Source organism: Amphibalanus amphitrite, unplaced genomic scaffold, assembly GCF_019059575.1.
Source record: "Amphibalanus amphitrite isolate SeventyFive unplaced genomic scaffold, NRLGWU_Aamphi_draft 000214F_arrow, whole genome shotgun sequence".
Lineage (NCBI taxonomy): Eukaryota > Metazoa > Arthropoda > Thecostraca > Balanomorpha > Balanidae > Amphibalanus > Amphibalanus amphitrite.
In genome coordinates this window covers 136,016-160,896 of record NW_024881709.1, presented here as the reverse complement: position 1 = coordinate 160,896, position 24,881 = coordinate 136,016, and the positions used below count along the sequence as shown (strand labels likewise).

At 57.0% G+C, this 24,881-nt stretch overlaps 1 protein-coding gene across 1 annotated transcript; it reads right to left on the bottom strand.

The window, feature by feature from the left end:
* Positions 1 to 672: 672 nt before the first annotated feature.
* LOC122385297 (inhibin beta B chain-like) lies at positions 673 to 21,625 on the bottom strand. The gene is made up of 3 exons (XM_043373451.1): positions 21,205 to 21,625; positions 5,487 to 5,704; positions 673 to 2,787 (listed from the first exon to the last, which is right to left on the bottom strand). The coding sequence occupies exons 1-3, from the start codon at positions 21,536 to 21,538 to the stop codon at positions 2,188 to 2,190; spliced, it is 1,152 nt and encodes a 383-aa protein (XP_043229386.1). The 5' UTR covers positions 21,539 to 21,625; the 3' UTR covers positions 673 to 2,187.
* Positions 21,626 to 24,881: the final 3,256 nt, after the last annotated feature.

Below are 24,881 nucleotides of genomic sequence, written 5' to 3'. Positions count from 1 at the left end.
AAAATGTTCCATTAAGAAACGGCATGTGCTTTATTTTGTTACTCAATATTTATAGGAGTATTTGAAGCAGATAAATCATCGTATTTATGTGTGTAATAGCTGGACGGGCAGGCTATTAAACCAGGGGTGGTCATTTCCGGTGAAAAGTCTGAAGAGCGTGACATCTGTTGCCGCCTCTAACAGTTCGCCGGTGTGCCGACCTGTGCTCAGACGGGGTGGCACCGTCGCCTGTCGGTATACGCCACTGTGCGGCATCGCAGTCCCGGTGTTCGCACCTGCCAGGGCCGTGGACCGCTCCCGCGCCCAGCATCCGCAACGGGAATGACGGCGAGACGATACGAGTTGTTCGGTACTCGACGTAGCCTATCTGGAAGTCGTTTTTAGGTGAGGTACGGCGGTCCATGTGATGACACTACCTACCCAGCATAGTGTAGTGCTCCTCAAAGTATGCAATATGGCTACTGGTCGGATCGTGGTCGGGCTTCCGCCGTGCTTTGAATCGTTGCTATCCGTTTAAAGAAGAAGATGGTTGAAAATGACTGCTCAAGCGTGGGTTTTATGCGTTGTCGACTGAACTCCGCTTCCATTCTTCATCAATCCTTCCCCGAACGGTCGCATATCGTTCACTGATCCCCCGAGTCTGGGACATCACTGGGATAGCAGAGCCACGCAGACTTGATGCTGTTTTATTGATCAAACTTGGCACATATTTAACCTCACACCCTACTGGCTCAGGGACCCTGGAGTTTCCTGGCTGGCCGGCCACTGGCAGCGCAATGCCCGGCGCGTGCAGGCCGGCGTGGCGCGGTGACGGGCCGCTCACACACAGCCACCCACAGACACGCCGACAGACAGACAGACAAACAGACAGACAGACAGACGGAGAGAGACGGACGGGCGGGCGGCGCCAGCTCCGGGGCCGCCGACGAGCAACGGCGGCCGCGCACAAAATACAGGCTACAAATAAATATCAGCTACATTCTGTGGGTCGCTTGCCTTCGGCGGTATGTAGACGGAGTGTCGTCCAGTGTCCAAATTATAGCACACGATTCTCAGGGTCGTAATATCGCGGGTACGCTGACTGCCGGCCATGAGTAGCTACTGTGTGAGAAGTTCTACGGGGAACAAAATGAGATTCTAATATTGAGATGTATCCGATTAGCTTTTAAGCAGTTGTGCTGAACAATCCGGCCGATCACTCATCCTACATTCGCACTCACCGTTATAAAACCATTACTAAAGCTATCTCTTCCGTCCAGCGAAGTTCAGAAAATGGAATGTTAAAACATGGAATGTGGATGTTGCTCCGAGACAGTTTGAGCAGGGCGCTGCGCACCCTTTGAAAAGAACCAAGCCAGTAGCCACCTCCTTGAACCACCACTACAATTGTGGCGGCCGAGATTCTAATGTTCCTGAGTGCGTTGACATATAGTTGCCTTTTCGCAATATGTCAGCCAACATCCGCAATAAATGAATTTCGTGCCATTTTTGTCCCAAACATTGCGCCACGTCACTGGCCGGACGCTGTCTGACGGCCTGCCGACACATGTGACGGAAAATTCATTCCCGGGGACCAGTCGACCGGGCGCGGCGGCTCAACAACACTGTACAATCACCAAGCGGGTACGGGACACGAAGCGGCGCCGCTGCGCGCGCGGTCGCGCATAGTTCGGTCACAGCCGCGGCGCGGCCGGCGGCCGACGGCGGACCGCGGCCCCCTTATGGACACACCTGAAGACGGCCCCGCACGCCGACGCGGCGGCTCGCGACGCGCGCCGCGCGAACAAAGGCCAACAGCACACCGCGCACATGACATCGCCATCGAGCCACAGCCCACGGGGGCGCGGCGGGCCGCCACCGCGGGCGCACCTCTGGCCGATTGCACTGAAAGACAACAGCGGCCGACGCTGGCCGGCCGGCCGGCGAACCCAACTGGTTGGAAAGAAGTGTGCTTAGTGGACACAAGCCATCCTCAAAGGGCACCGAATCGAGTTAATACACGCTCCAACACGTCGACTATTTACAAAAGTCCAGACTAGATTGAGTCCCGTGGCAGCGGTTAAACCGGCCTGGGGGCGGGCGGCGCACCGGGGGTGCCCGGGGCGCGCGGCGGCGCCGGGGCCGGCGGCCGGCGCCGGCAGTGTATTTGATATAGCGTGTAATATCACAGGGGCTGCTGTGGCTCGCTCACATGCAGCCGCACTCCTCGACCACCATCTTGGGCAGGTCGCGCTTGATGATGTTCTTGTCGGCGTCGAAGTAGAGGAGCGACATGGGGGAGAGCTTGGTGGGCGCGCAGCACGGGTTGAAGTCCTGCAGCTCGCCGGCTCGCTGTCGGTAGCCCTCGATGACGTGGGTGTGGAAGTTTCGGAATGTGTCGGGCGTGCGACTTTGGCAGTTGCCCAGACAGTAGTTGGCGTAGTAGCCGCTGGGGAAGAGAACCCAGTCGTCCCAGCGCAGCTCGCGGAAGCTGACGTAGAGCCGCTGCCGGCAACAGTGGGTGACGCTCTCGCCGCAGTCGAGCGCCGCGCGCCGCACGCGCCGCGCCGGCACCGGCTGCGTCCGGATCTTAATGAAAGGAACACTAGACGAGTCACTGCCCTGCTGAAAGAACTTGCTTTTTACATATGATTTACATCCGACGCAGTCCACTAACAGTCGCAGCGGCCGGTCCGGACTCAGGTCGAACCAGTCTTGCGCGGCCGACTTGAGGTTGAACCGGTGCCAGCCGACCTTCTCTAGGCGCACGCGGCGCTTCGCTACCAGCTGTGGCCGACCGTGCTTTGCCTGCGGACAGAGGTCATCAGATCAGGGTGGTGCAGTTGGTCAGTGACACGGGGCGCATACTGGCGACGGTCAGTCGTCTGCTGCCTGAGGTCGGGGCTGTGCACTGTGCGTGTGCAGTGCGATTGTTGAGAGTCATCGTTACGTAACGGTAGACTGGCATGCCTTCAGTGATGCGTGTTGTGGCAATGATCGAGTGATACCTGAGGTGAGAGTATCAGATTGTAGTCTGACTATCGGGAGTCGCATACATGCGCTAGTTGTTAAGCTCGTGCCTGCAGTGACCGTCCGGACGGTTCCCACAGTGCCGCCTGGCCGTGCCGGCCCCACGCCCCGGGAGCGCCGTGGGCGGCCGGGGTGTGCTCTCTCGTGCGCCGCGCCTGCCCTCCGTCGGGCCTCAGATGCAGATTCACCGGCGCACCATCTTCTTCGCATGTGTCTGAGATTACGTTCGCACGCCATAGTGCACGAGGCAGGCCATTTGTGCTCAGCACACGGAACGCAATGGCTCATTTTCAGGCCGTAAGGCTCCAAAAGGACCTCCGTAGTCGTTCTCTCGCCGGACGCCGGACCGACGCCCACGTCGCCCCTGCATCGGGCGGCATTTTTGTATCGCACTATCGTATTTCTCGTGCGGCAGTTATGCCGGCGGCGGTTCACCATACAGGGCGGCCGCCTGACGGACCGGCTGATCTGTCTGCCGCCCGGCGCCGCCGGCCCAGTGCAGCGGCACGTGCTCAGCCGCGAGCGCCGGCTCGGTGAGGTGCCGCGCCGAGCCGATTCAAAGCCGTCCGACGGAAATTGACACACCGCTGGCGCCGTCTTCGAGACGTTGAAAATAAAATGGTAATCTGCGTGGCGGAGCTGGCGCCGCGGGCCACCGGCCCAGTCCGCCTCATCGACTCTCGCCGCGGCGGGGGCGGCAGTGAGAGCCGCCGCCGCCGCCGCCGCCGCCCCCGCCCGCGGCCGAGTCGGCCGGTTTGGCGCCGACTGACGCGTGCCGGCCACTCCAGACGTGTCTGGGCCGCGCGGCGGGCTCGCCGGAAGGCGTTGGGGCGGTCAGAACAGAGATACGGCCGGAAACCGCCGGCAGCGGGTCTCCCCGGAGCTACCGGTGAACTCAGGTGGACGTGACCGGACACGGGAGACCGTCCCTGCTCTTGCCCCATTCACGGGAGACCGTTCTTGCTCGGACTGAAACAGAGAAGACCTTAGAGATCGGGACACAGCAGACTGTCCTCTCAGATAGACAGACGGACCAGACGGCCTGAGACAGCGATCAGGTCCGTCTGTCGAAGCCCCTCTTATCTAGGAGACCATGGCTGGACAGCCAGCGCCCCTGGGCGGGGGACGGAGTGGGAGTAATGGGTTCACTGGTCCCTAGAGACAGACAGCAGCAGCGGCGACTCTGCTCAGCTCTACGCTACCGTTTTATTATTAGCCCTAGAGCTGCGATATATGTTCAGTGATCGGTTTTAAAGATAGCACGAGCCGTTTTACAAATGCCGTCAATTTGTCTGATTGGGATGTTTGGGTACACGCTTTATAAGGGCTATCTACAACGGAGCGTTGATGGTTCGATCCGACCGCAACTTGGATGTGCAAGTGCATCTTGCATCTTGTCACTGAGCGGGCGACTTGCAGTGGACACTGGTCACGGTGTTATTAATGTCAGTGACCCAGACACCTGGATCTAAATATGTCTGATGAAGCGAAAGGCCGGCCGGCTCGGGCCGCTCCCGCCGGGTCGCTGTGACATGTCAGCACAGTTATTGGTCGCGACACGGCCAACGAGCCAAATGAAGTGGCGGCGCTCGCCGGACCTCTGTGCAGCCGTCCGGCCCTAACACAGGCATTAAACTTCACGGCTGTCACATGGGCCCGAGCGGCGGCTGTAGCGGCCCGTTACGCGGTCGTAACGGGTCGTCAGCGCCCCCGCCCCATCGCCGCGTCGCCCCTGACCCCCGCCGTCGCCGGCGACAGCGACCAATGCGGTGAGTGTCGGCCCTCGTCCGCGGCGCTCAATGACGGTCTGCATGGGTTCATGGACGTGAGTGTCCTCTGGGGAGCCGCCCACGCGGCCGGCCAGCTGCGGTGGGCGGGTCTTCTGGACACGTTCTGGACAGTCGAGCGAAAACGTGCCCACTGCCACTGGGGTCCGAGTTACCGTCAGACTGAACGGTGGGCACGTCAGCTCAGGTCGATCGTAGGCCAAGGCCATCTCGGGTCAGCTAATCGGCATTGCTATGAGATAGTCTGATTATTGGTCACTAATAATTCGATAAACGACAATTAGTCATGAAGGTCAGGACCACATAGGCTTAAGCAAGGTCAGGGGAGGTCGGGGCCAGGGGAGGTCGGGGCCAGGGGAGGTCAAGGTCGAGATGACAGGAACAAGGGAGCGGGGTCAAAAGAGTAACAGGTTTAGGGTAGGGAATGTTAGGGCCAGCTGAGTTAGAATAGAGAACATAGTCAGGGAAGCCACGTTGTGATAAATCTAGTCAGCATACTAAAGCGAGGGAAGACCATTGTCAAAAAGGGAACGGTAGGCTGAGGTAGGATATTTTAGAATCAAGGGGTGAGCTCTAGCCTGTTTGTGTTGGGTGTGCACTTGTAGATGATGATCTGATGGGTCACGATGACGCCGTAATCAGTTCAGTATAAGTGACCATTCGGTGACTCAGACTCGTTTCACCACTCACCGCTGCGCTGCGCTCGCCCTTCTCGAGCACGCGGAACACGTAGATGGTGACGCGGCTGCGCTGCCGGCGCCGGCGGCGCATATGCCGCAGGCCGCGCCGGATGTCGTCGCGTAGTGTCATCTCCACCCACAGGTAGGAGGAGCGCACGCGCAGCTCCTCCAGCTGCGTCTCGTTGCCGCGGTAAAACTCCATCAGTCGACTCCGGTTGTATTTCGGACCTGGTGGAGAGCCGGGGGCGGTTAACGGCTGGAGCACGGGGTGTGCGGGAGGGCGTCGGGGCGGCGGGGCCAGACGAAATCAGACAAAATGACACAGCTCGCCCACGGGGTAGACAGTCCGTGGACGGGTCTTTAGTCTAAGTTATGTGTCTACTGAGCGCGTTGGGGTCAGTAATACGTTCAGGCCGAGCACTAAATGGGAGTGGGCCATCCGGTCTCGTTTACCGTTCCGTTGGCGGCGGTATGGTGCCTCTCAGTCAGTTACGGCTCCTGCGGTGGGCTGCAGTCATTGACGGCGTGCGAGGGCTCGTACACGATGACCTGGCTGCCCGGGTGGTCCCCGTTTTTAAGAAGTTCCCTCTGTATGTCCTTATCATCTTTCAGTGCGTTCTTATCCAAATCCATCCCGATATTTCCGTGTATTACCTAATACAAATAATGTGTCGATAAGCTTATCGCTCCTGAATTGCTGCAGGCACAATCAGTGTATCTGGTACTATCTTTCATATCATTGGTTTTATCGTACTACCCTTTTGACTCTTGTGACCGTCCTTTGAGTCTCCACCTAACTGATAAGAAGCTTCCCGATACCGATAAGGGTTCTATGAGCCGTGAAGGCCGACCTTGTAGCCGGTGCTTCACCAATTCCGTCTGTTATCTATCTGTCTGTCTGCCTATCTGTCTGTCTGTCTATCTGTCTGTCTGTCTGTCTGTCTGTTTGTCTGTATGTCTGTCTGTCTGTCTGTCTGTCTGTCTGTCTGTCTGTCTGTCTGTCTGTCTGTGTGTCTGTCTGTCGTCTATCGACCGTCTTCGTCTTCGTTGTGGTCCTGGAGCTTCAAGAGGCTGTGCGCGGTGCGGCGGGTGCTACTGACAGGCGGTCACTGGCTGGTCCGGTGACCATTGTGCTCTACATATGCACGTGCATGTTAACCATGCGGGTGTCGCGGTTAGGTACACGTACTGACCGGTTGGGTTTGTCTCCCGATAGCGCCTGCTAGTCAGTGTGACACAGCCAAAGGTGCAGCGGTGGGCGCCGCGCGGCCGGCTGATAGGCCGCAACACGGTAACTCTGTTAGTGACCACCGCGGAGGGGCGGGCCGACGCTGATTGAGGGGGCCAGACATGGTGATGACGGTCCGGTCACCATTTATGATCGGTCCGCAAACGGGAGGCGCCCGCCCCGCCCGATCCGGTCCCATCTCGCCCCCACCCCCGCTCCCGGCGGGAGGTGACCAGACGTGACGCGTCGGGGTGCCGAATTTAGCCGTCGGCTGCAAACAATGGGCGTCTCCGGCCAATTACCGACATCACACCAGTGACGTCATGATGGCACCCCAGTGACGTCATGACCAGACTGCGACACGGCCGAAATAGCGCCCACCGCATGCCGCCTCCGCTCCAGGCGGTGACGAGAAGAGACGGGCGGATTTGGATGAGCTTACGTCTCAGCGCCGCTGCAGCTAACTACACCGATGGGCATGACATGCGGCTGTTGGCATAGCGACTGTTGCGTGTTGCGTCGAGCAGGGTCGCTCGGTACCGTGTAAGTACAGGCGATGCGCCGTGCGTGTCAAACGTGCTACAGAGCTCCAGGAGGACCGTTGCGCTGTTGCTGTGCGTGCTAAATGGTCCACGTAAGGCTTCCAGTGGGGCCACTGATCCGTTGCTGTGTGCAGACGGTGCGTGCCGGGCTGTGCGGGCCTCAGTGGACTCCTTTCGCCGCCCTAGCGACACCGGGCTCCCTTCGCCGCACCCCGTTAGGAGCTGCGTGCCGCGAGCCTTTGACGGAGCGGCCGGTGACAGCGGCGTCCCCTCCTGAAGCGCTCTCACGGTCCCTTTTTACCCCTCTATTGTAGACGGCTCCCTCCCAAAGCCCCAATTTGCCGGCTCAACCCCTGCATTCTACAACCCTCGGGAGTCGCGCGGCTCAACAAACAGCCTGCGTTTGTCAGCCTGTCCTGTCGACAAACAGTGCGGGCAGCGTCCGCGCGCGTGCTCGCAAGTTCAAAATCACAGTTCGGCTGTGTCCGCGTGTCGGTCGCAGCGCTCTGCGTGCGTCGGCAGCGCGTCTGTTGCGCCCTGCGTCGGCGTCCGACGCTCCTCCGCAGTGAATATTAATCGGTCGTCGGGGCGGGCCGGCGGCGGAGCAGCGGGGCCGGGGAGGGGCTGCCGGCGCCGGGGGCGCGCCGACCGCCGGGGCCGGGCCGCCGAAACAGCTCGACCAAACAAGCTGTGGCTCTGAAGGGCCACGTCGCGTCCGATGGCCGGCCAGCCATGTGAAAAATGCCCGACGGCTGGGTATCGGGCCGGCGTCTCGACCGGCCGCCGGCGGTCGCCGCCGCCGACCGCCCCATCAGCAAAAATGTGATGGACTCGGTTGTCCGACATTCGTTTGGCGACTATCGCCGACTGTCTCCGGTCCAAAGGTCTGCCATTCATTAATCGCTGTCGGCACATTTTCCGCGTGTTAAACCGCGGGGGCGGGACCGGAAGGAGACCTTTTCTCACCGATCACGTCTCAATAGGAAAGAATGATGAACGGCCAAATGGTATAGGTCAATTTTTGATGTGATATTCATTTAGAAATTCAATCCCGGATTACATGCACTGCACTAATTTGCCTATCATAGCTTTCTTTGAATTCTCTTGCGACATAGCCATGCTCAGCTAACTAGCTCACTAAACGAACCACTTATAGCTTATCTTGGTACTGCAATCGTCATGTAGCTGCCAAAATAAAGCGCACAATGCGTCCCTGGCTATTAAGAACCTGCACTGCTCAGCCCTTAAGCTTGAGTTAATCTTTTGAAGTAATGTTTTATGAGTTCTGTCCGCAGTTTAATCAGATATTAATAGATCGTAGCGAACGCAATGGCCAATTCAAAGCTGTTATTATATTAAGCAATGTAATGCGTCTACTGGTCTGAGTGAGATATGTTCCACGATTTTGTTTTAAATTGTTCGATTTGGTCTTACAGGGAGCGGGCTGACGAATGTCTGCCGAACGCTGAGACTGGTAGATAACGCCGATTCTGCGCACAGTGTGCTGCAATAAATTAATAGAAGAAGTTACATGTATGATAAATGTAAATGTTTGTAAATAGATAATGTATAGTGTAGAATATCATAAAATATAATGTGGAGCTAAGATAATAAATGCTTAAATTTTGATAATTTAATGCTCACTTGTTGATTGACTTGACAGTGACACGACTAGAAGGCCACCTCACGCCAGGTCGCATGTTAACCCAGCTTTGACCTCAAACCATCCACGGCTGACCAACGAGACCTACATAAAACCGCCTCTGCAACTGACCCCGGTCATGTCACCGGGTCACCTCCTGACCTTGGGGGTCGGTGCCGCCCTTCGCCGGCGGGCCACCACCAAACTGCGTATTGATCGGTGGGAAGACGAGCCCCGCCGGCTACTCACACATACATACACGGCCCATCGCGGCCATCGGAGGCGGGCCGGAGACGGCCGAAGACGTTCCGGGAAGAATGCCCGACATGCCGGTGTCACCGGGTCCCAGTCGCGTCAGACGGTTGCATGTGAGCGGTATGTCGCTATAAACCGAATCCCGTTCTTTTACTGCGCCATTAACAGGCCTCGGCCAGTCGCGGGGGGCCGGGCGGCCGGGCGAGTCGGTCTTTCGGGAAGTGGTGAGACGTTTGGGCGCGGCGGTATGGCGCTTCCTGTGTGCCAAGCTGACCGCCGGTGTTGATCGTCCCACTGGACGGGCTAGCTGCTAATGAGGAGTGGTCGGCATACCAGTCGGGGCAAAGCCGCACTTGTTGAAATAGTTAGCGTGTGCTAATCTACCGGCTAATTGCGATGTTTTGCCGGCCTCAGACATGCCTTTACTGCATCATAATTGTTCTTTATCATGCATTCCGCTTATGGTCGCTTAGGCACTTACTTCATCATTTGTTCACATATAAGGTGGCGTTATCTCCTCAGTCACATTAACAGTGTGGAAGGGCTTCCTAATCGTATTAGCACAAGTGCCGGCCTGTTAAACAAGCCTAAGCGAGTCTCTCCGCGGCCGTCCAACGACGAATCGCTGCAAGTTATTTAATCGGGAGAGCGTCGTCGCGCTGTTTTGGGCGGGTGGTCATCTGCTCGGTAACACGGCCCCGGGCGGCAGCCATAGCTGGCGGGCGGTCTGTCCGGGCCGGCGGGCCGACCCCCGCCGCCGAGCCGCGGTCCTGGGGACGGGCGGCGGCGACCGGGCCGGCCGGCCTGCAGCCTGTCGGAGGGCCCAAACGGCGCCCGGCCTTGACCAGAGTGCTCCGCTTTGATGGATATCGTCTGGGCCGGGCCGGGCCGAGGACCGCCGGCCGCCGCCCTCTGCGGCCGGTCGCCGCCGCCGCCGCCACTGGTGATGGTGGCCGTGGTGCCGGCGCTGGTCCTGATGCTGGTGTACCGTGTCCGTGCGAGACGCGGCGGCGCAGCGGCGGTGGCGGTGATTTGGCCTCGTGCCAGTCTGACCCGGGCCGAGCCAGCCGGCAAAAACGCACCAGAGCCGGCACCTCTGCGCCGCCGCCCGGGCCGCCGTCTCCGCCCGCCCCGCCCCGCCCCGCCCCGCCCCGCCCCGCCCCGCCCCGCCCCGCCCCGCCCCGCCCCGCCCCGCCCCGCCCCGCCCCGATGGGCGGCGGCGGCGGCGGCGGCGGCGACAGCCCCACCCACCCCGTCACTAATTCATGCGCCCACAGCAAACAACCGTCGTGGCCGCCACATTTGTATGGAAATACACGTGACGTACAAAAGCCACTCCTGTTAAGGAGGATGGAGAGCGCTTGTCGAAGCCTGAGGCGTCACCGCGTGTGGGGCGCACTTCCCAGATGGTGACCGCGACCGGCGGCATGTCTGCCGGCAGTTTCCGATACCGATTGGCATTGCACGGCTGGGATCGGCCGTCGTGCACGGAAGGTCACCGACTGGGTGCAGCCGCGGCGCGTATCGTGTCTCCGTCCGCCGGCGCCCGCAGGTCTGTTGGGCTCAGCCGCACCCCTGGAAGCGCCGCGTCACACCGGTCACCGCCGGCTGACTCACGAGCTGCACAGGACGGCTGGGTTAAACGTGACGCGCGCCCGGTCACCGGAGGCCGGCTGCGGTGAGCGCTGCGGCCACTGTCAGACCGCTCAGCCGCGCCCGTCAGCCGCAGATGTGGGTCAAAACGGCGCCGTTTTGTACTCCAGCCGCAGCGCGCCGCAGCGCCGCGTGCGCTGCGTTATGGGCAGCTAATTATGACCTTGCGTCGGTGGTAGGTTTCGCGGTCACGCCGGCCGGGCGGCGGCTGCGCGCCGGCGCTCTCAGGGTCATATCCGCGGCGTGTCCGCGTGCCAACCGGCTCCGTATCGCGGCTGTAGTTGTTTGGAGGAGTGAAGACTCGAAACGAACCTCGCCCTCCGAGGTCGTTTGAGTGGGCAGCCAAGCGGGTTGCCGTGCGGCTCGGGCAGCGACACGGCGCCGCACTACATTCACGGTAGCCGTCCGTCTGCTTTCGCCGCGCTCCTCCAGACGGCAGCGGCCGGTGACCCGCCCCGGCCGCGGGTCTCGTCTGGGTGGGCCACTCACTGGTTTCGACATGCCGCGCCGCCCATGGCCGAGAGGCGCGAGAAAGCTCAGCGGCCGCCGAGCTGGCCGGCTGCAGACTGCCTGGCGTGGGGCGCTGGGTGACTCAGGGGCGCGTGGCCGGTCACCGGCGCGCCGGCTGCAGCCTGCAGAGTCGCCGACACTCACGGCCGACAGAGGTGGAAGCCGCGAGTACTCGGCTCTCCCACCGCGGCTACCCGGTTCCCTCGTGGCTTCTGAGCTCAGCTACCACAGCTTCTTAGCTCACACACTTCGGAAACTGAGCTCTCTCACCTCGCTATTGAGCGTAACCACTGAAACTGCTGAACTCACGCATAAAGCACATCGCTTGCTCATCCAAATCGCTACATGGCTCATCCACCGCATAAGTAAACTTCTCAGTTCTCTCATCGCGCTACTGAGCCCATCATCCGCAGCTCACAAACGTCTAGGCACTAAGCTCCCAGCGGCTGCTCCGTTTTCCCCGCGCGGGCGGTCTCTGCGCCTGACCTTCCAGCCGTATCTCGTATCTGGGCTCAGTGGCGCGCTGCGACCCGGGGTGGTTCCACTTCATCTCCGAGCTTCCCCGACCCAATCTGCTCACAAATCACCGAGAAACCGACACACATACATGCAGACAAACACAAAACCTGGACGCTGCCAACCCGGCTCAGACAGATAAATTTGTGCCGACAACTGCCGTAAATCTTGATAAAATCCAATGTTTGAATTATCACAACTGGGCCACAATTTAATCCGCCCAAACGCGTTTTTGCCGAGCCAGCAGACGTCTGAGCTGCTCAACGCGAGCGAACTCTCGCGAGAGAGAGAGAGAGAGAGAGAGAGAGAGAGAGAGAGAGAGAGAGAGAGAGAGAGAGAGAGAGAGAGAGAGAGAGAGAGAGAGAGAGAGAGAGAGAGAGAGAGAGAGAGAGAGAGAGAGAGAGAGAGAGAGAGAGAGAGAGAGAGAGAGAGAGAGAGAGAGAGAGAGAGAGAGAGAGAGAGAGAGAGAGAGAGAGAGGGAGAGGGCAATGATGCGAGAAGGGAGTAAGACCGAAATGCATGAGTTAAAATTTTTGTGAAATTTTCGAAATGTATGAAGTAAGAAACAATCCATGGTGGTCTGAGAGGTCTTATTAAGCGTTAATTAGCCTTTCATGACCTGAACTTCAGCAAGTTGACATCGCAGCAGATGTCTTCCACAGCCGTCCAAACCTGAGTATGGTTTCTCCTCTTTACTCCTCTATACTCCATGGTTTCTCCTCAGCAATACAGATTCTCCCGTCCGTGTTGATCGCACTGCACCCACCAGCCACAGCCCAGGAAACAACCCGTGCATTGTGCAATGTGCACCTGGGCAGTCGCCTGTGCACCGGCTTCGGAAGCCTGACATTGATGGACCATCAATGGCCGATCACATTATTTCGCCGTGGTTTAGTGCCTGTCGTCATCGGGTGGGCGTGTTCCGGCCTGTCTGGTCTAGTCACGGGCTCAGACCGAGACAGGGTCGCGAGGTGGGTGGGAAGACGTGCCTCTGATTCGTCAGGTCATCGAGGTAGTGTTGTTCGTCGCACACGAACGCCTTTTATACACATGGGACGATCGACATCCTAGGCAGCAAGCCCGAGCCATTGCCGATACCGCAGCCCTGGAATTCTAATAGGAACGAATGCAGCGACTCTTATCGTTTTCTAAGTCTATAGACTTAATAATTCCCAATGCAAAGAGGCTCGCCTGCACTCCGCCCAGGCCGTGCTGTTGCGGTGGTCATGGTCATGAGCCGCCCTTTATTTCGCTAATCCGCGAATCGTGCGGGAGTCGCCTTATAAGCTGATGGGGCGGGCGGTGGGTCCGGTGCGGCGCCTATAGCAGCGCGTGCCCGCCCCGCCCGGCCGCGACACGCGACCGGCCGCCACGGGGCTGGGCCGGCCGGCGGGCCAGTCGGCAGGTCACCGGCACACGCCGCTCGTACGAACGGCGACTGCACGTGGCGCGGCCCGGGCGGCGGCACCCCGGCAGATACCATCTTGGGCCATCGGTCGCGGGCCCGCCCATGCTAATGGGCGGCGTACGCGGCCGGCGCGTCTGGCGGCGGCGGCGGCCGCCGTGCCGGCTGCTCCGGCGGCGCTGCAGACGGGCGGCGCCAGACATGTGGCCCGCCGCCGCCACCGACGCCCCCGCCCCGGGCCGTCGCCGACGGCTGGGGAGGCACCGGCGGGTCCGTCTCGTCGGCCGGCCGGCGCCGCCACCGGCCAGACGGTACACGGCACAAATGGGCCCTGTATGCATTCTGAAAAGCTGCCGCCAAGCTATGGCAGCCCGCCTGTCACTTACACTTCAGTGGAGGAGACCAAACTATATAATGGTGACGTGTCTGCGATCCAGAGATATATCGCCGTGCCGGCCCGAGCTGGCTGCCCGAGGCTATTTACCGTTAGACCGGGAACGACGGGGCGTGGGCAGGCGGGCTATGACGGCCATAGTCGCCAATCAGGCCGTAACATTTCACCATCCGCCCACTCACTAGATCAAGACATTATGCTGGATCGATGCACTATTACTTAATCAATGCTTTTAATTTGTTCTGTAAGCTTACTTTAGTTGATGTAGGTTATAAGAATCATAGATGTCTTATTTTGTCGAGTTTGTTGATGTCTTAGACGTTTGGCATTTTGGCATTTGGAAAACTGTTCCGTAAGTGCCTGCCATTTCTAGGCATTCTCGTGAAGAAAATTGAGGAGAGCAGAGAAGAGAGGAGGGAAAGAACAGGAGGGGATAAGTGAAACCGTTTGACTGTCCGCAGCGCAGTCCAGTCTGTTGTAAAGACTATCCCAGAACTATCGTTTGTTGTTGCCGCAGGAGTGGCGCATTGCGTGATGCGATGGTGTCCAACATTATCCGACTGTTCTCAACATGGCGCGCCTGGTGGTACCCGGCCATTACTAGATCGTTTATCACGACCACATGCTTAAATCAATTTATGAAGTGTTCATAATTCTGGCCGCCGACAAGCAGTACTGTGAAAGCGTACTTCCTGCAACTACATAGTTATCAACCTGTGCATCTGCACCTGTTCATTTGCACCTGTTCATCAAATGTTTATTTGTTTTGTTTACTTTTCCTTTCCTCGCAAGTCCTGTTGTTTTAGAAGGTGCAAAATGTGGACCAAATATACGGCGGTAAACGTGTGCGATGCAACGCTGCACTTCATTTCGTTCATTGCTCTTGTCAATGTATTGGTTTGTTGAACGATATCTTCAGGCGTACCTGCGAGTAAAACGCATCAAAGGCTGCATGGGACTCTGGTCAACTCAATTGACGTCATCACTTATCAGTCACAGAGACTTTCACATGCGTGATTGATGTACTCCTAACGAAATCGTGTAGTCTGTCCACACAATGACACCAAATGCACCGGCTGTCATTTTGTCCGAGACCCACCCACCAATGGTGCAGTCGCGAGCATTATGCACGCAACACAGGACACATGAATAGAATGATGAGAGGCTGGAAACGATTAAATGTGGCGTTATGGGAGCCGATGGCTATTTCGGTGTCTTTTATGGCGTTCCTATGTTCGTCTGCCCCTGAAAATAGTCGTCTGTGACGTGCTTGTGATACGATTTTGCACTTAACTGCAGTGCTGCTTTGAGTGCTTTCACCTCCAGCCCAAAGTCCGGCCTGAAACGATATTTGAAGGTGTGTGCTGTGCTATTTTGTGCTTTTCATGGCTGACACAGGAAGGTGAACGACTGAACATCAAATACCTGAACTTATCCGATCAAAAATGCTCTGGGAAGAAACTCTACCTTATCCCGATAAGTATCTAAGTATGTGACATGGGGTTACATGTGTTAACTTATGCAGATCATGTAAAACGTGCCAAATCACATGTTGGGTGGCATTCTTGGTCATTTTGCACACTTATCCTTGTAAGAGGATGATTCGAGATACACTTCGTGGTCGGAAGTACTAGACATTTGACTAATGTATTAGCATTTAACAACTTGTAGGTGTGAGAACAGAAACAACATAAAACAGCTATTGCAATTTTGATGTGTGAATTTTGTGTTTGAATGTTACTTTTGGCACGTATGCCATTTAATTTTACTACACAGGCGACAGCTTAATGAAGGTGAATGCATTTGATAATGTTATTTCCTTGTTGATAAGTTTTGTTTGAGTTTCAATGTATAATTGGCCGAAATGGGTGATGGTTTTGTGGTAGTCCACGGGATATACTGCAAGCCACTGAAAATTCATGACTTCGAGCACTGCTTATGTATTGGTTCCTCACTTTATGAAAGCCTCCAGTCAAGTTCTTCAAACTCAACCCAACGGTTCCAGCTGTCAGTATGGTAACTGCTGGAAACAAGCGCCCAAATTTCCCAGAACCTGACGCGGGTAGTGCCGAGGACTGTACCTACCGGTGGATCCCGTTCGTTCCATGTGCATTGTTACTGGGAGCTTACAAGAAACGGAACGCATTCCAGCCGCGCCGATCCGTGGAGCGTTAACACGAACCGGGTGAACGGAGTTATGTAACCCGGTTTTCGCTGGCGAAAGCCGTTGTCAAGCTCCTCATCTTTTCCGGCTCTCTGACAGCCAGTGATACTCCTGTGAGCAAACATCAGTTACATGCCGCATAATTTCTGTGAGTTTTGCTCATTAGACCCGTTGTACGTTACCTGTCAGTAGTTTGCATATCGGTCACGGTCGCTCGCTCACAAGCAGCGTGTCTGTTCGACTGGCCGGTCTGTGTCGTGTGCAGGAGACGCGCGGTGCGGGTACCGGGAGCTCACAAGTAGAGGTGGAAATGAATATTAGTCATTAGTCAAAAATTAGTCGACTAACGTTAGTCAAGCGCTTTTTTAGTCAGTCAAAAGTCAGTCAACCAAAATGTTTGTTAGTCATTAGTCAGTCATTAGTCAATGATTTTGGTGCATATTAGTCGACTAATTTGTCGTGTTTCGTGAGGTGACCTAACCCGCGCCCCACTGGGGTCGCCGGCCGAACGCGCTCGGCTGGAGGGGGTAAATTTTACCCCCTCCCCCTGTTATCTCCCGAACCAGGCGTCGTAGTGGCCGACAAGATATCTTGCGCTGGCTTCGCATCGCGGTGGCCATGAAATAATAAGGGATAAAATTTGGGATCGATTGGTGTTCTTCCAGTGTCGATCAGACGTCTAGAAGTTTAGATATTCGCGAAAAAACTTGCTTTGCTTGTAAATTCCGAAATTTAGTCAAATATTAGTCAAAATCGAGAAAAATGGCGTTAGTCATTCATTAGTCAGTCAAGCTTTTTGAGACGACAGATTAGTCAGTCAAAAGTCAGTCAACCAAAATCGTCATTAGTCATTAGTCAGTCATTAGTCAAGATTTTGGAAAACGTTAGTCATTTCCACCTTTACTCACAAGAACCCAGCGCGTTCGGGCGGTGCCCGGCGGGTTGCCGGCTGGTGATATACCCCTATGCAGCAATGCAGTCACCTCGCGGCACAGCCCGCGCCACACGGCAGCTCGGGGCTCAGAAAGGCACGGTCCCGCGGACCGTAAATACCACACGCCGGGCGGAGATCGGGTCCGCAGAAACGCGCTCCTCTGAGGTTCCTGCATTCTCCTGACCGCGCGCTAGGAGATGTTCTGTTCACATGCACGTGATGTTTAAACTTCACGTGAAGGTGATAGCCTGGTTTTCTGGCGGTCTCACTGGCTGGTCTGGTTCGCAGGACGCACGGAGCGGGCCCGTTTCTGCGAGCCGTGCCGGGGGCGGTGCACGGCCCAGCCTGCGTTCGCTGTCCGGGCGGCGCGCCGAATTTCTCTCCGCGCCCGGCCTTACGCTGCCGGCCGCCGTAAAATACTTTACGAGTGGCCGCGATGAGCGTCAATGTGTGGCCGCGATGACCATCAATGTGTGCAAGCCGGCAAATGGGGCGGTTCGAGACCGAAGGAGGAGGAGAGGGAGAGGAGTCTCGGCCGCCGCCGTCGCCGTCGTCGTGTCGTCAGTCCACACACAATGGGGCGGCTCAGACGGCGTGAAGTGCCGCCGCCGTCGGGAACTTGAAATGATGAAGGTCGGCTCGGCCCAGACTACTAGAGCGCCGCTAAACGAGGGAACGTCGCGCTGACCGACCGCGCTGGAGGAGTACTTAGTTAAGTGAAGAACTCTATTAATCTTGACGGCTGACAGTTGACACTCAGTCTCGGCAGAGGTCAGCTCAGTTTGGTCGGGTACCGACTCAGACGCATAACTGGGACAGTACGAACTGCGAGACCCATGCAATCGACGCCTTTTGAGTACGGCACTCTGACGCATCACGGGTGTTGCCGAGGCCGCCACTTGGAAGGATCAAAGTCTAGGAGCTGCTGGCTTGAGTAGTGACTCACTTACTCCACCCAGCGTGCTGCCACCCGATCTGTTAGATATGTGCAGTCTGTTGACTGAGCTCGGTCCGTACAAGGAATGGTCGCGGGGCGGGCTGAGGTCGGGAGGCTCCGGTAGTTGGGAGCAGGACCGGTGTAGGCTCGCCTGTCTGCCGGAGCCCATACCGGTCCACTCTGACCGCCCAGACTGCCACAGCCGCAGGCGGCGGCCAGTCGAGAAGCTGCATAAAGCTGTCAGCACCATAATGCCTGTCATTATCGATACCAACACTTCAGCGCGAGCCATTGCCGGGTGAAAAACTCGGCCTGAGCTCATTAGGCTGGCATTCGGCGGCCTGCAGCGCGCGTCGCGCCGCGTGCCGCCGGGCCGCGCCCGCTCGGCGGCATCTGCGACCGGTTCTCCCCAGTCCCCGATACACCCTGCGACCGGCCGACTGGGTGTGTCTGGCCGACCCCTCTGCACCCGCGACGCTCCGCCGACGGGCCGCGCCGGCCGGCCGGCCGGCCTATGAGCGATGTCGCTGTTCACGGCTCATTACGCTGTAACGGATCAGTCTGCAGACCTGCACCGCCCCCATTATGTCGCTGTCCGACGCTGAATTCGTTGCCATTTAAACATGGCCCGACTCTGTTGCTATACAGTGGTAGTTGATATTTTATTCATGTCTGACTGGTGTGTCTTTCCCTGTCGCCTTGGGTCGAAACCGACCGGAGGGGCTGGACCGTTTCTTTTTCGGGTCCGTGCTGACCCGGCCCGGGACAAATAGCCCCCGTCCGCGACGGCTGGCTACTCATCGCGGCGAGTGGTGTGCCGGCCACACGACGGGGGCGGAGGACTCTTCTGGACCGTCTGGACTCGTCTGGAGCACTGGGTGATCGGAGAGTACCGCCAAGTGTTCAGAATGGACCTTTAGACAGTCAAAGGGTACTGAAGAGCTTTAGCATCGATTGAAGACGGCCAGAGGGTACTGCCAGCCTGTTAGAGGGTACTGTGAGAGAGTCAGAGGGCTTCGGAATTCGGAGATGCCGCCAGACGGTCAAACAGATGAAGAACTCATCAACTGGATAGACGCCGGTACCCGGGATGATTAGAAGGCGTAGTCAGACAGTCAAAGGTATCATCGAGACTGTCAACAAATATGCTTGCAAACTGACTCAGCAATGGAAATTACATACCAAATCCGACATGAACATTGTAATGAGCTTACTCTTGAATACCGGGGACCGGCTCATCGGGCAGCTTTGCATGCTAATGCATTGTATTTGTAAATAGCTTGTCGACAGACAAACAAGATTAAGGTGTAACAGCTTTAACGTGACAATTGCTTTTAAAGGTCACGCCTGTCAAGTGAAGGCTTGTGCCGTCGGCTGTCAGTCGAGCCCGCGCGTCCATCAGACAACAATCGGCTGGAAGTGACGGTGACCGATGTGACCGGCCGGGCCGAGGACGGAGCACTCACCGGGTGGAGCAGACGGCCAGATTCCGTCTGCCGACGTGATGGGGTGTTCTGTTCAGATAGCTGGGGCGGTGACGGTAATGGTGATGCTGGTAACGGTGACGGTGATAGTTACGAGACGAGCGCCGGCCCGTGCCGCGGCGCGCTCTAACTGCCGCGGCGGCGCAGCTCCACGCCGCTGTTTGTCTGCAGTGTGCACGCCGCGGCTGGGCGGATGGCCACCGGGCCAGGGCGGGCCGCCGCCGACCATCGCCGACAAGTGCGCTGGCCCGCCCTCACCAGCCGACCCGCCCTGTGTCGGCCGACGCCGCGCGATCCCTGTAATGAAAAGGCGACACGCCGCCGCCAACCGGTCTCGGCGCGCGCGCTGAGAGAGGTGTACCAGCCAGGTGCTCTGCGTGGCACAGCTCGCGGCGCGCGGCACCCTTTGAAGGCGGCGTGGCGGCTGTGTTTGCCCCGCTGCAGCCACCGGCCAGGGGCGGCCGCGACACCGTCACTGCCGGCGAGCCAACATGGTCCGGCCGTCCGACCGGCCAGGGCGGGCGGCGCGCTTCGACAAATCAGAGACTCACGGCGACACTGCCGCGCTTGTCAATGGCCCTATATGACGCTGATAGGGGGAAACACGTCTCCCGGTAAATGCCCTGAATGTGATTGTGAATGTCGATAGCCGTTAAGTAGGTAGGCTGTTAGCTGGTAGAGGTTTGTGTCCACCCTCGCGCTCTGGGTGACCTGTCAAGTTAGCACTTTGAGTCGAGCTATCAAGGTGGAGTGTTCTGACCCGTTTTTGTGGGTTGGGGTCAATCAGTTTACACACCCTGGCCTGTTCGGTGACCCGATTGTGGATAGCTCGTTTTCGCCTCTTTCTGGTGGCCTGAGCTTTGGGTCGCCAGCGGCCGGTCACGGCAGTCGGCGGCTCGGCTTCCGTGAACGGTTTCGGCAGTGGCGCCGGTTCCCCGAATTTGGGCCGTTAGCCGTCGGTCGGCCGGGCCGCCGCCGTCGGCTGGGCGGCTTCAGCAGAGGAGCGCCGTCTTCCAGATCGCCCCCCCCCCTCCCGGACCCCTCCCCGGCCCCCCGGCCCCCGGCCCGGGCCGGGCTGGCGGCGGTCGAAGGACCGGGCCAACGCTGCCGAATCTAACGGCCAGTTGGGAGCGGCGGCCGGCGGCGACTGCCCAGCCGGCGCCGCCGACAACAGCGGAGAGAGGGGAGAGATGTAGGGGAGAGAGCAGAAGGGAGAGGAGGGAGGAGATGCTAAACGAGGAGGAAGCTGCCGAAACTGGTTGGAGGTAGACGCTGACATGGCGTCCGTTACTGCCTCAGGTCATGTGTGTGGAAGACCGACGGCTCCGGGGACTCTCACCCGCCATCGGTACCCTTGTCAGATATGTCAGCAATAGGACACCACTTTATGGCCTGTGGATTGCTTACGCAGAATGCACACCGGTACGCGAGCGTTGCATAACGGTAACGATGAGATGGACTTTTTCCGGAGAAAGAACCTATGCTAATAAGCGTAATCCATGATGGTAGGTTATGGGGAGGGAGGGGGATTTGCGACAGGGGCGCACTGAACATTGCACACTGCACACTGCACAGATTATCATCACACCTCGCGCAGGTGGTAGTGCTTCTTGCAGAGAGTGACAACAACCGGCACGGAATGCTGATGATGTTGAGGCTTACCGAACCGAGTCGAACACGTGCTCGACTGAGGTTGAAAAATGTCACATGCACTCCGCCCGACACCGACGTAGTTTGCATAACTTCTTGGGAACCGATCTATCGTTTGGTTCGGCAAACTGTGCAGGAGTTTCCCGGGAAGGTCTGCATGTTTTCGAGCTTATCGAGAACATTCTGCAAGCTAGTTTTGTTCTGGGTGCAGCAAGAGTGAGGGGAACAAAACTGTCTTGGGGATTCCCTTAGTGTAAAACAATGACATTGCACTAATGGCTTGACCTGACCACAGTTAATAATATACACATTTGCTATGATTGACATTCTACGTTGTCGTTATTTGCACGCTGTTGACCCAGTCCCTGCCCTGACCTTTGACGTCTGACCTGTCGCGCCCGTCCCGGCACTCACCTGGCCGAGCCATGGCGATAATCTCTGACGTCCTCGCCTTGCCGTCCTCAAAGTCGTCGGCAGACTGCTGCTGGCCGCTGGGCGGCTGGGTGGTGCGCGCCCGCTCCAGCGTGCTGAACAGCACCTCGCGCGGCACGCTCTCGGTAATGTTGGGCGGCCGGTCGTGCAGACCGAGCTTGTATAAAATGTCCCTCTGGATGATGTCGAGCCGCAGCTGGTCGAGCCGGCTGCGCTCCAGGCGCGTGTGGGGCGCGCGGCCGCAGTCAGGGCACTCGGCGCCGCCGGGCCGCGCCAGCACGCTCATCGCCAGCAGCAGCACGGGCGTGGTGTGCATGTCCGGCCGCGCGACGGGCACGCTCAGCACATGCCGGCCGGCCAGCTGATCACGGCACGTCCGCCGCCGCAGCCTGACGCCGGCACACTAGACGACTGCCGCCGCCGCCGCCGCTGCCGTACTCGGTCCGTCCGCCGGCGCCGCGGGCGGCCCGCCGAGGGGACGGCGGCGGCGCGGCGCCGACCGCCTGATCTTCCGCGCCGATCGGCTCGTTCGCTCTCCGGCCGCGGTGACCAGTTCCGTTTGGGGGCACGGGTCAGCTGGTCGCCGGGGGCTGCGTGCGGCCGCGGTCCTGCTGCCGCGCGCCCCGCGTGCCTGCCCGGCTGACGCGCCGGGAGCCCCTCAGCCGGGCCGACTGACCCGGCCGTCCCCTCCCGGCCGCCGGCGGCGCTCAACTTTATCGTAAAACTATCGGCACGGTGGCCGATTGAGACAGCGGCCGTCGGCCGGGCTCTGAAGCACTGGCGGCTGCCATTAGCGGTCTTTGAGCGGCGGCCGGCGCTGTCGGCACCGCCCATGGCCCACCGAACCTGTACTTGGGCGACCGCGGCCGAGATGTTAGTACGGCAAATTCTCCGCAAACAGCGCGGGTCCCAGACTGCTGCCATATCCCACACTGAACTATAGGGGAGTCGAAGGCCAGGCGAGGTTAGATCAGGGGAGGTTTGTCCTAACTTAGGGACTGGTGAATGGGTGCATGGCTTCACTTATGTGTGGCACGTAAATGAATATGAACAAATGATCTTATTATAACTAAGACATCCTCAAAGTCAAATTACCAGGTACCTAATAGCCGTTTTCACGACGAACATCTGGTACACATTTGGTGCACATCTGGTGCAGATCAGGTGCAGATTTGGTCAAATCAGGTTCAGTGCGTCTCTTAGTAGCCGTTTTCACGACGGCCATCTGGTACACATTTGGTGCACATCTGGTACAGATTAGGTGTAGATTTGGTCAAATCAGGTTCAGTGTGTCTCTTAACAGCTATCAGCTAGGGTTGCACTAATTGCTAATATGCCTGCTTTGTCATATTATCAGAGAACATGATCGATTAAAACACTGAAATAAATTCATAAAGGCCGTTTTCACGACGGAACTTTCGCAGAGGAACTTATTTGATACCTAAAAAGTACCTACCCTTAGATGCCTTAACATCCCTCAAACTGAAATATTTTATGTTCAAAATAATTTTAGAAGTTTAAATCTGGGCATTTTTTGCCCTCAAATCACTTATTTATTTACAAACACAGCAATTTTTGGTTCTAGTAGCCCACCTTTCGACTATGAGGTATTAAATCAGCGTGGCAACTTGCTCCCTCTTTACTCCCTCGGGTATCTAATTCCGGAATTCTTAAAAACAAGGAAAGTATGTATCGAGTTCTCTTTTATGCCTATTCAGTTATGTTTTAATGGTGATTAAAATATGACAAATTTTTTAATTACATTTCATATAAGAAAACACGCAAAACAATGAAACAAAAATAACTACGGCAGATAATTACCTTCAGGTATCTAATTCCGACCAATCAGCACCTCAGTAGGATATGACGTCATACAAGAATGGTGGTGAAGGCCGTTTGCAGTCCCGGCCGGTAGGTCACGTGACCGCCGGGCGCCTCGGGTCACGCGGCGGTCGGGAGTCGGACGCGGGGCGTGGTCGCGGGCGGACGCGCGGGGCATCATGCTTTGCTTTGCTTGCTTTGTCAACTTCATATAACTTACTATCGCATTCGTGTGAAAGCCAAACACTGCTCAGTACCCTTAGAAATTGATTTTTGGAAAGCTCAAGTCCCTATAGCTCCTCAGGTCGGCAACAGTTGAAGCCTCATCTGAAACCATGTGAAAAAACGAGGGTAAGGAACCTTGTGTTGCTTTTTCTTTTACCGTCATAATTATCTCAAACAATCACAATTTTGAGTTGCCACATTGTCTGCTTCACTACATTCGTGTAAAACTTGGGTGAAGGCTGGTGGCTCAAAGAAAGGTGAAGATATTTCTTTAAGTGCCTAATCCGTGAAATTGAAATATCCCGGCTTTACAAATCTACACTTTTCATTTTCTCCACGATACATTTTTTAAAATTGTTTAAATTTTATCTACATTTGTTAAAATCGGGGCTTTGGTTTTTGTAAACTAGATCATAAAGTTTACTATAGTTTTGTGTAACCTGATGGCTGAAGAAAATAGTAATTTTGCTAAAATGATGTGCGGAAATTTGTTGCTTTCCAAATCAAATTACTCATACCTATATTTCATTCAAAATTAGGAGGCATTATAACTGTTTTTTCTTGTAACATGAACTGAGTTTGGGTACGGTGCTCCGGAAACGTTGTGGAACTTTAAGCTAGCTAGAGCAGTTTTCATAAAAATTGTTTAGATAGTTGACATGGCTTGTTGACAACTCTTTTGCTGTTTCTAAAAAAGTGAAAAAAATATTTTCCTGCATTAAGCACACAAGGCATGTTATTCTCATAAGCTATCGAATGTGTGTGTGTGTGTGTTTTTAAGCTGTTTTTTAAGCTTTTAAGCTGTAACTTCAGTTACTTCACTTTAGAACATATTGCCCAGAATGCGTCACTGATCATGAGCTGGTATATCATATCATATGTAGCAAATACATAAATGAGAATAGTGTGTCATGAATTTTTGTGCATGCTTCTGGATCATCTGTAATTACATCAAAGGCTCGGCTCAAGAGTGTCCTGCCGACCAGCTTATGCCCAACCCTTTCTGTCCGCAGAACGTCGCCTGCGACTCCCGCACGCCGTTTGCCCCGGCCGTCCGTACTGGTCTTCGCGCTGCGAGCCGCGCTGGAGTTCGCGGCGGCGTCGTGGAGCTCCCATCGGGACGGCGTGTGATGCCCGCGTCGAGCTTATAAGCCGTGAGCTTCGATTGGCGGCTCACGCGGTCACCAGCTGTATGTACAGCCTCGGCCCCGACGACCCCGCTAATGGCCGAGACCGGCATACCCCCGGCATGGGTCCGCTGTCCGGCGCAGCGCTGGCCGCCCGCATGCTATGCTACTTTTGGCTGTATCGCTGCCCAGCGGGAGCGCGCTCCACGCTGCGGAAGACGTACACGTTGCGACCCGACTGAGGACTGCAACCGGATGGTGACACGTCGGCCTCTGCGCCCTGGCCGGGGCAGGCGTGACCGACGTCACAGTGGAGGAACGCCCAAACAAGACCAGCCCACCGTCGGAGCAGCATGGAAATATCATGTTCTGCCTGGACGTCGGACCCGGCGGCCGCAGTGCACCTGCACACGTGTGGAGAGGGGCGCTGGAGGCTACTCTGGAGCTTCTGCCATTCCGCGGCGCGACTGCTGGCAAAACGGCGGC

What these genes read in the sequence shown, in the direction of transcription:
- LOC122385297 (XM_043373451.1), bottom strand. Translation starts at nt 21,538, where the DNA reads ATGCACACCACGCCCGTGCTGCTGCTGGCGATGAGCGTGCTGGCGCGG. An exon ending in TATCGCCATGGCTCGGCCAG is followed by an intron (nt 5,705 to 21,204) that starts GTGAGTGCCGGG and finishes GCTCTCCACCAG; the next exon opens with GTCCGAAATACAACCGGAGT. An exon ending in AGGGCGAGCGCAGCGCAGCG is followed by an intron (nt 2,788 to 5,486) that starts GTGAGTGGTGAA and finishes CTCTGTCCGCAG; the next exon opens with GCAAAGCACGGTCGGCCACA.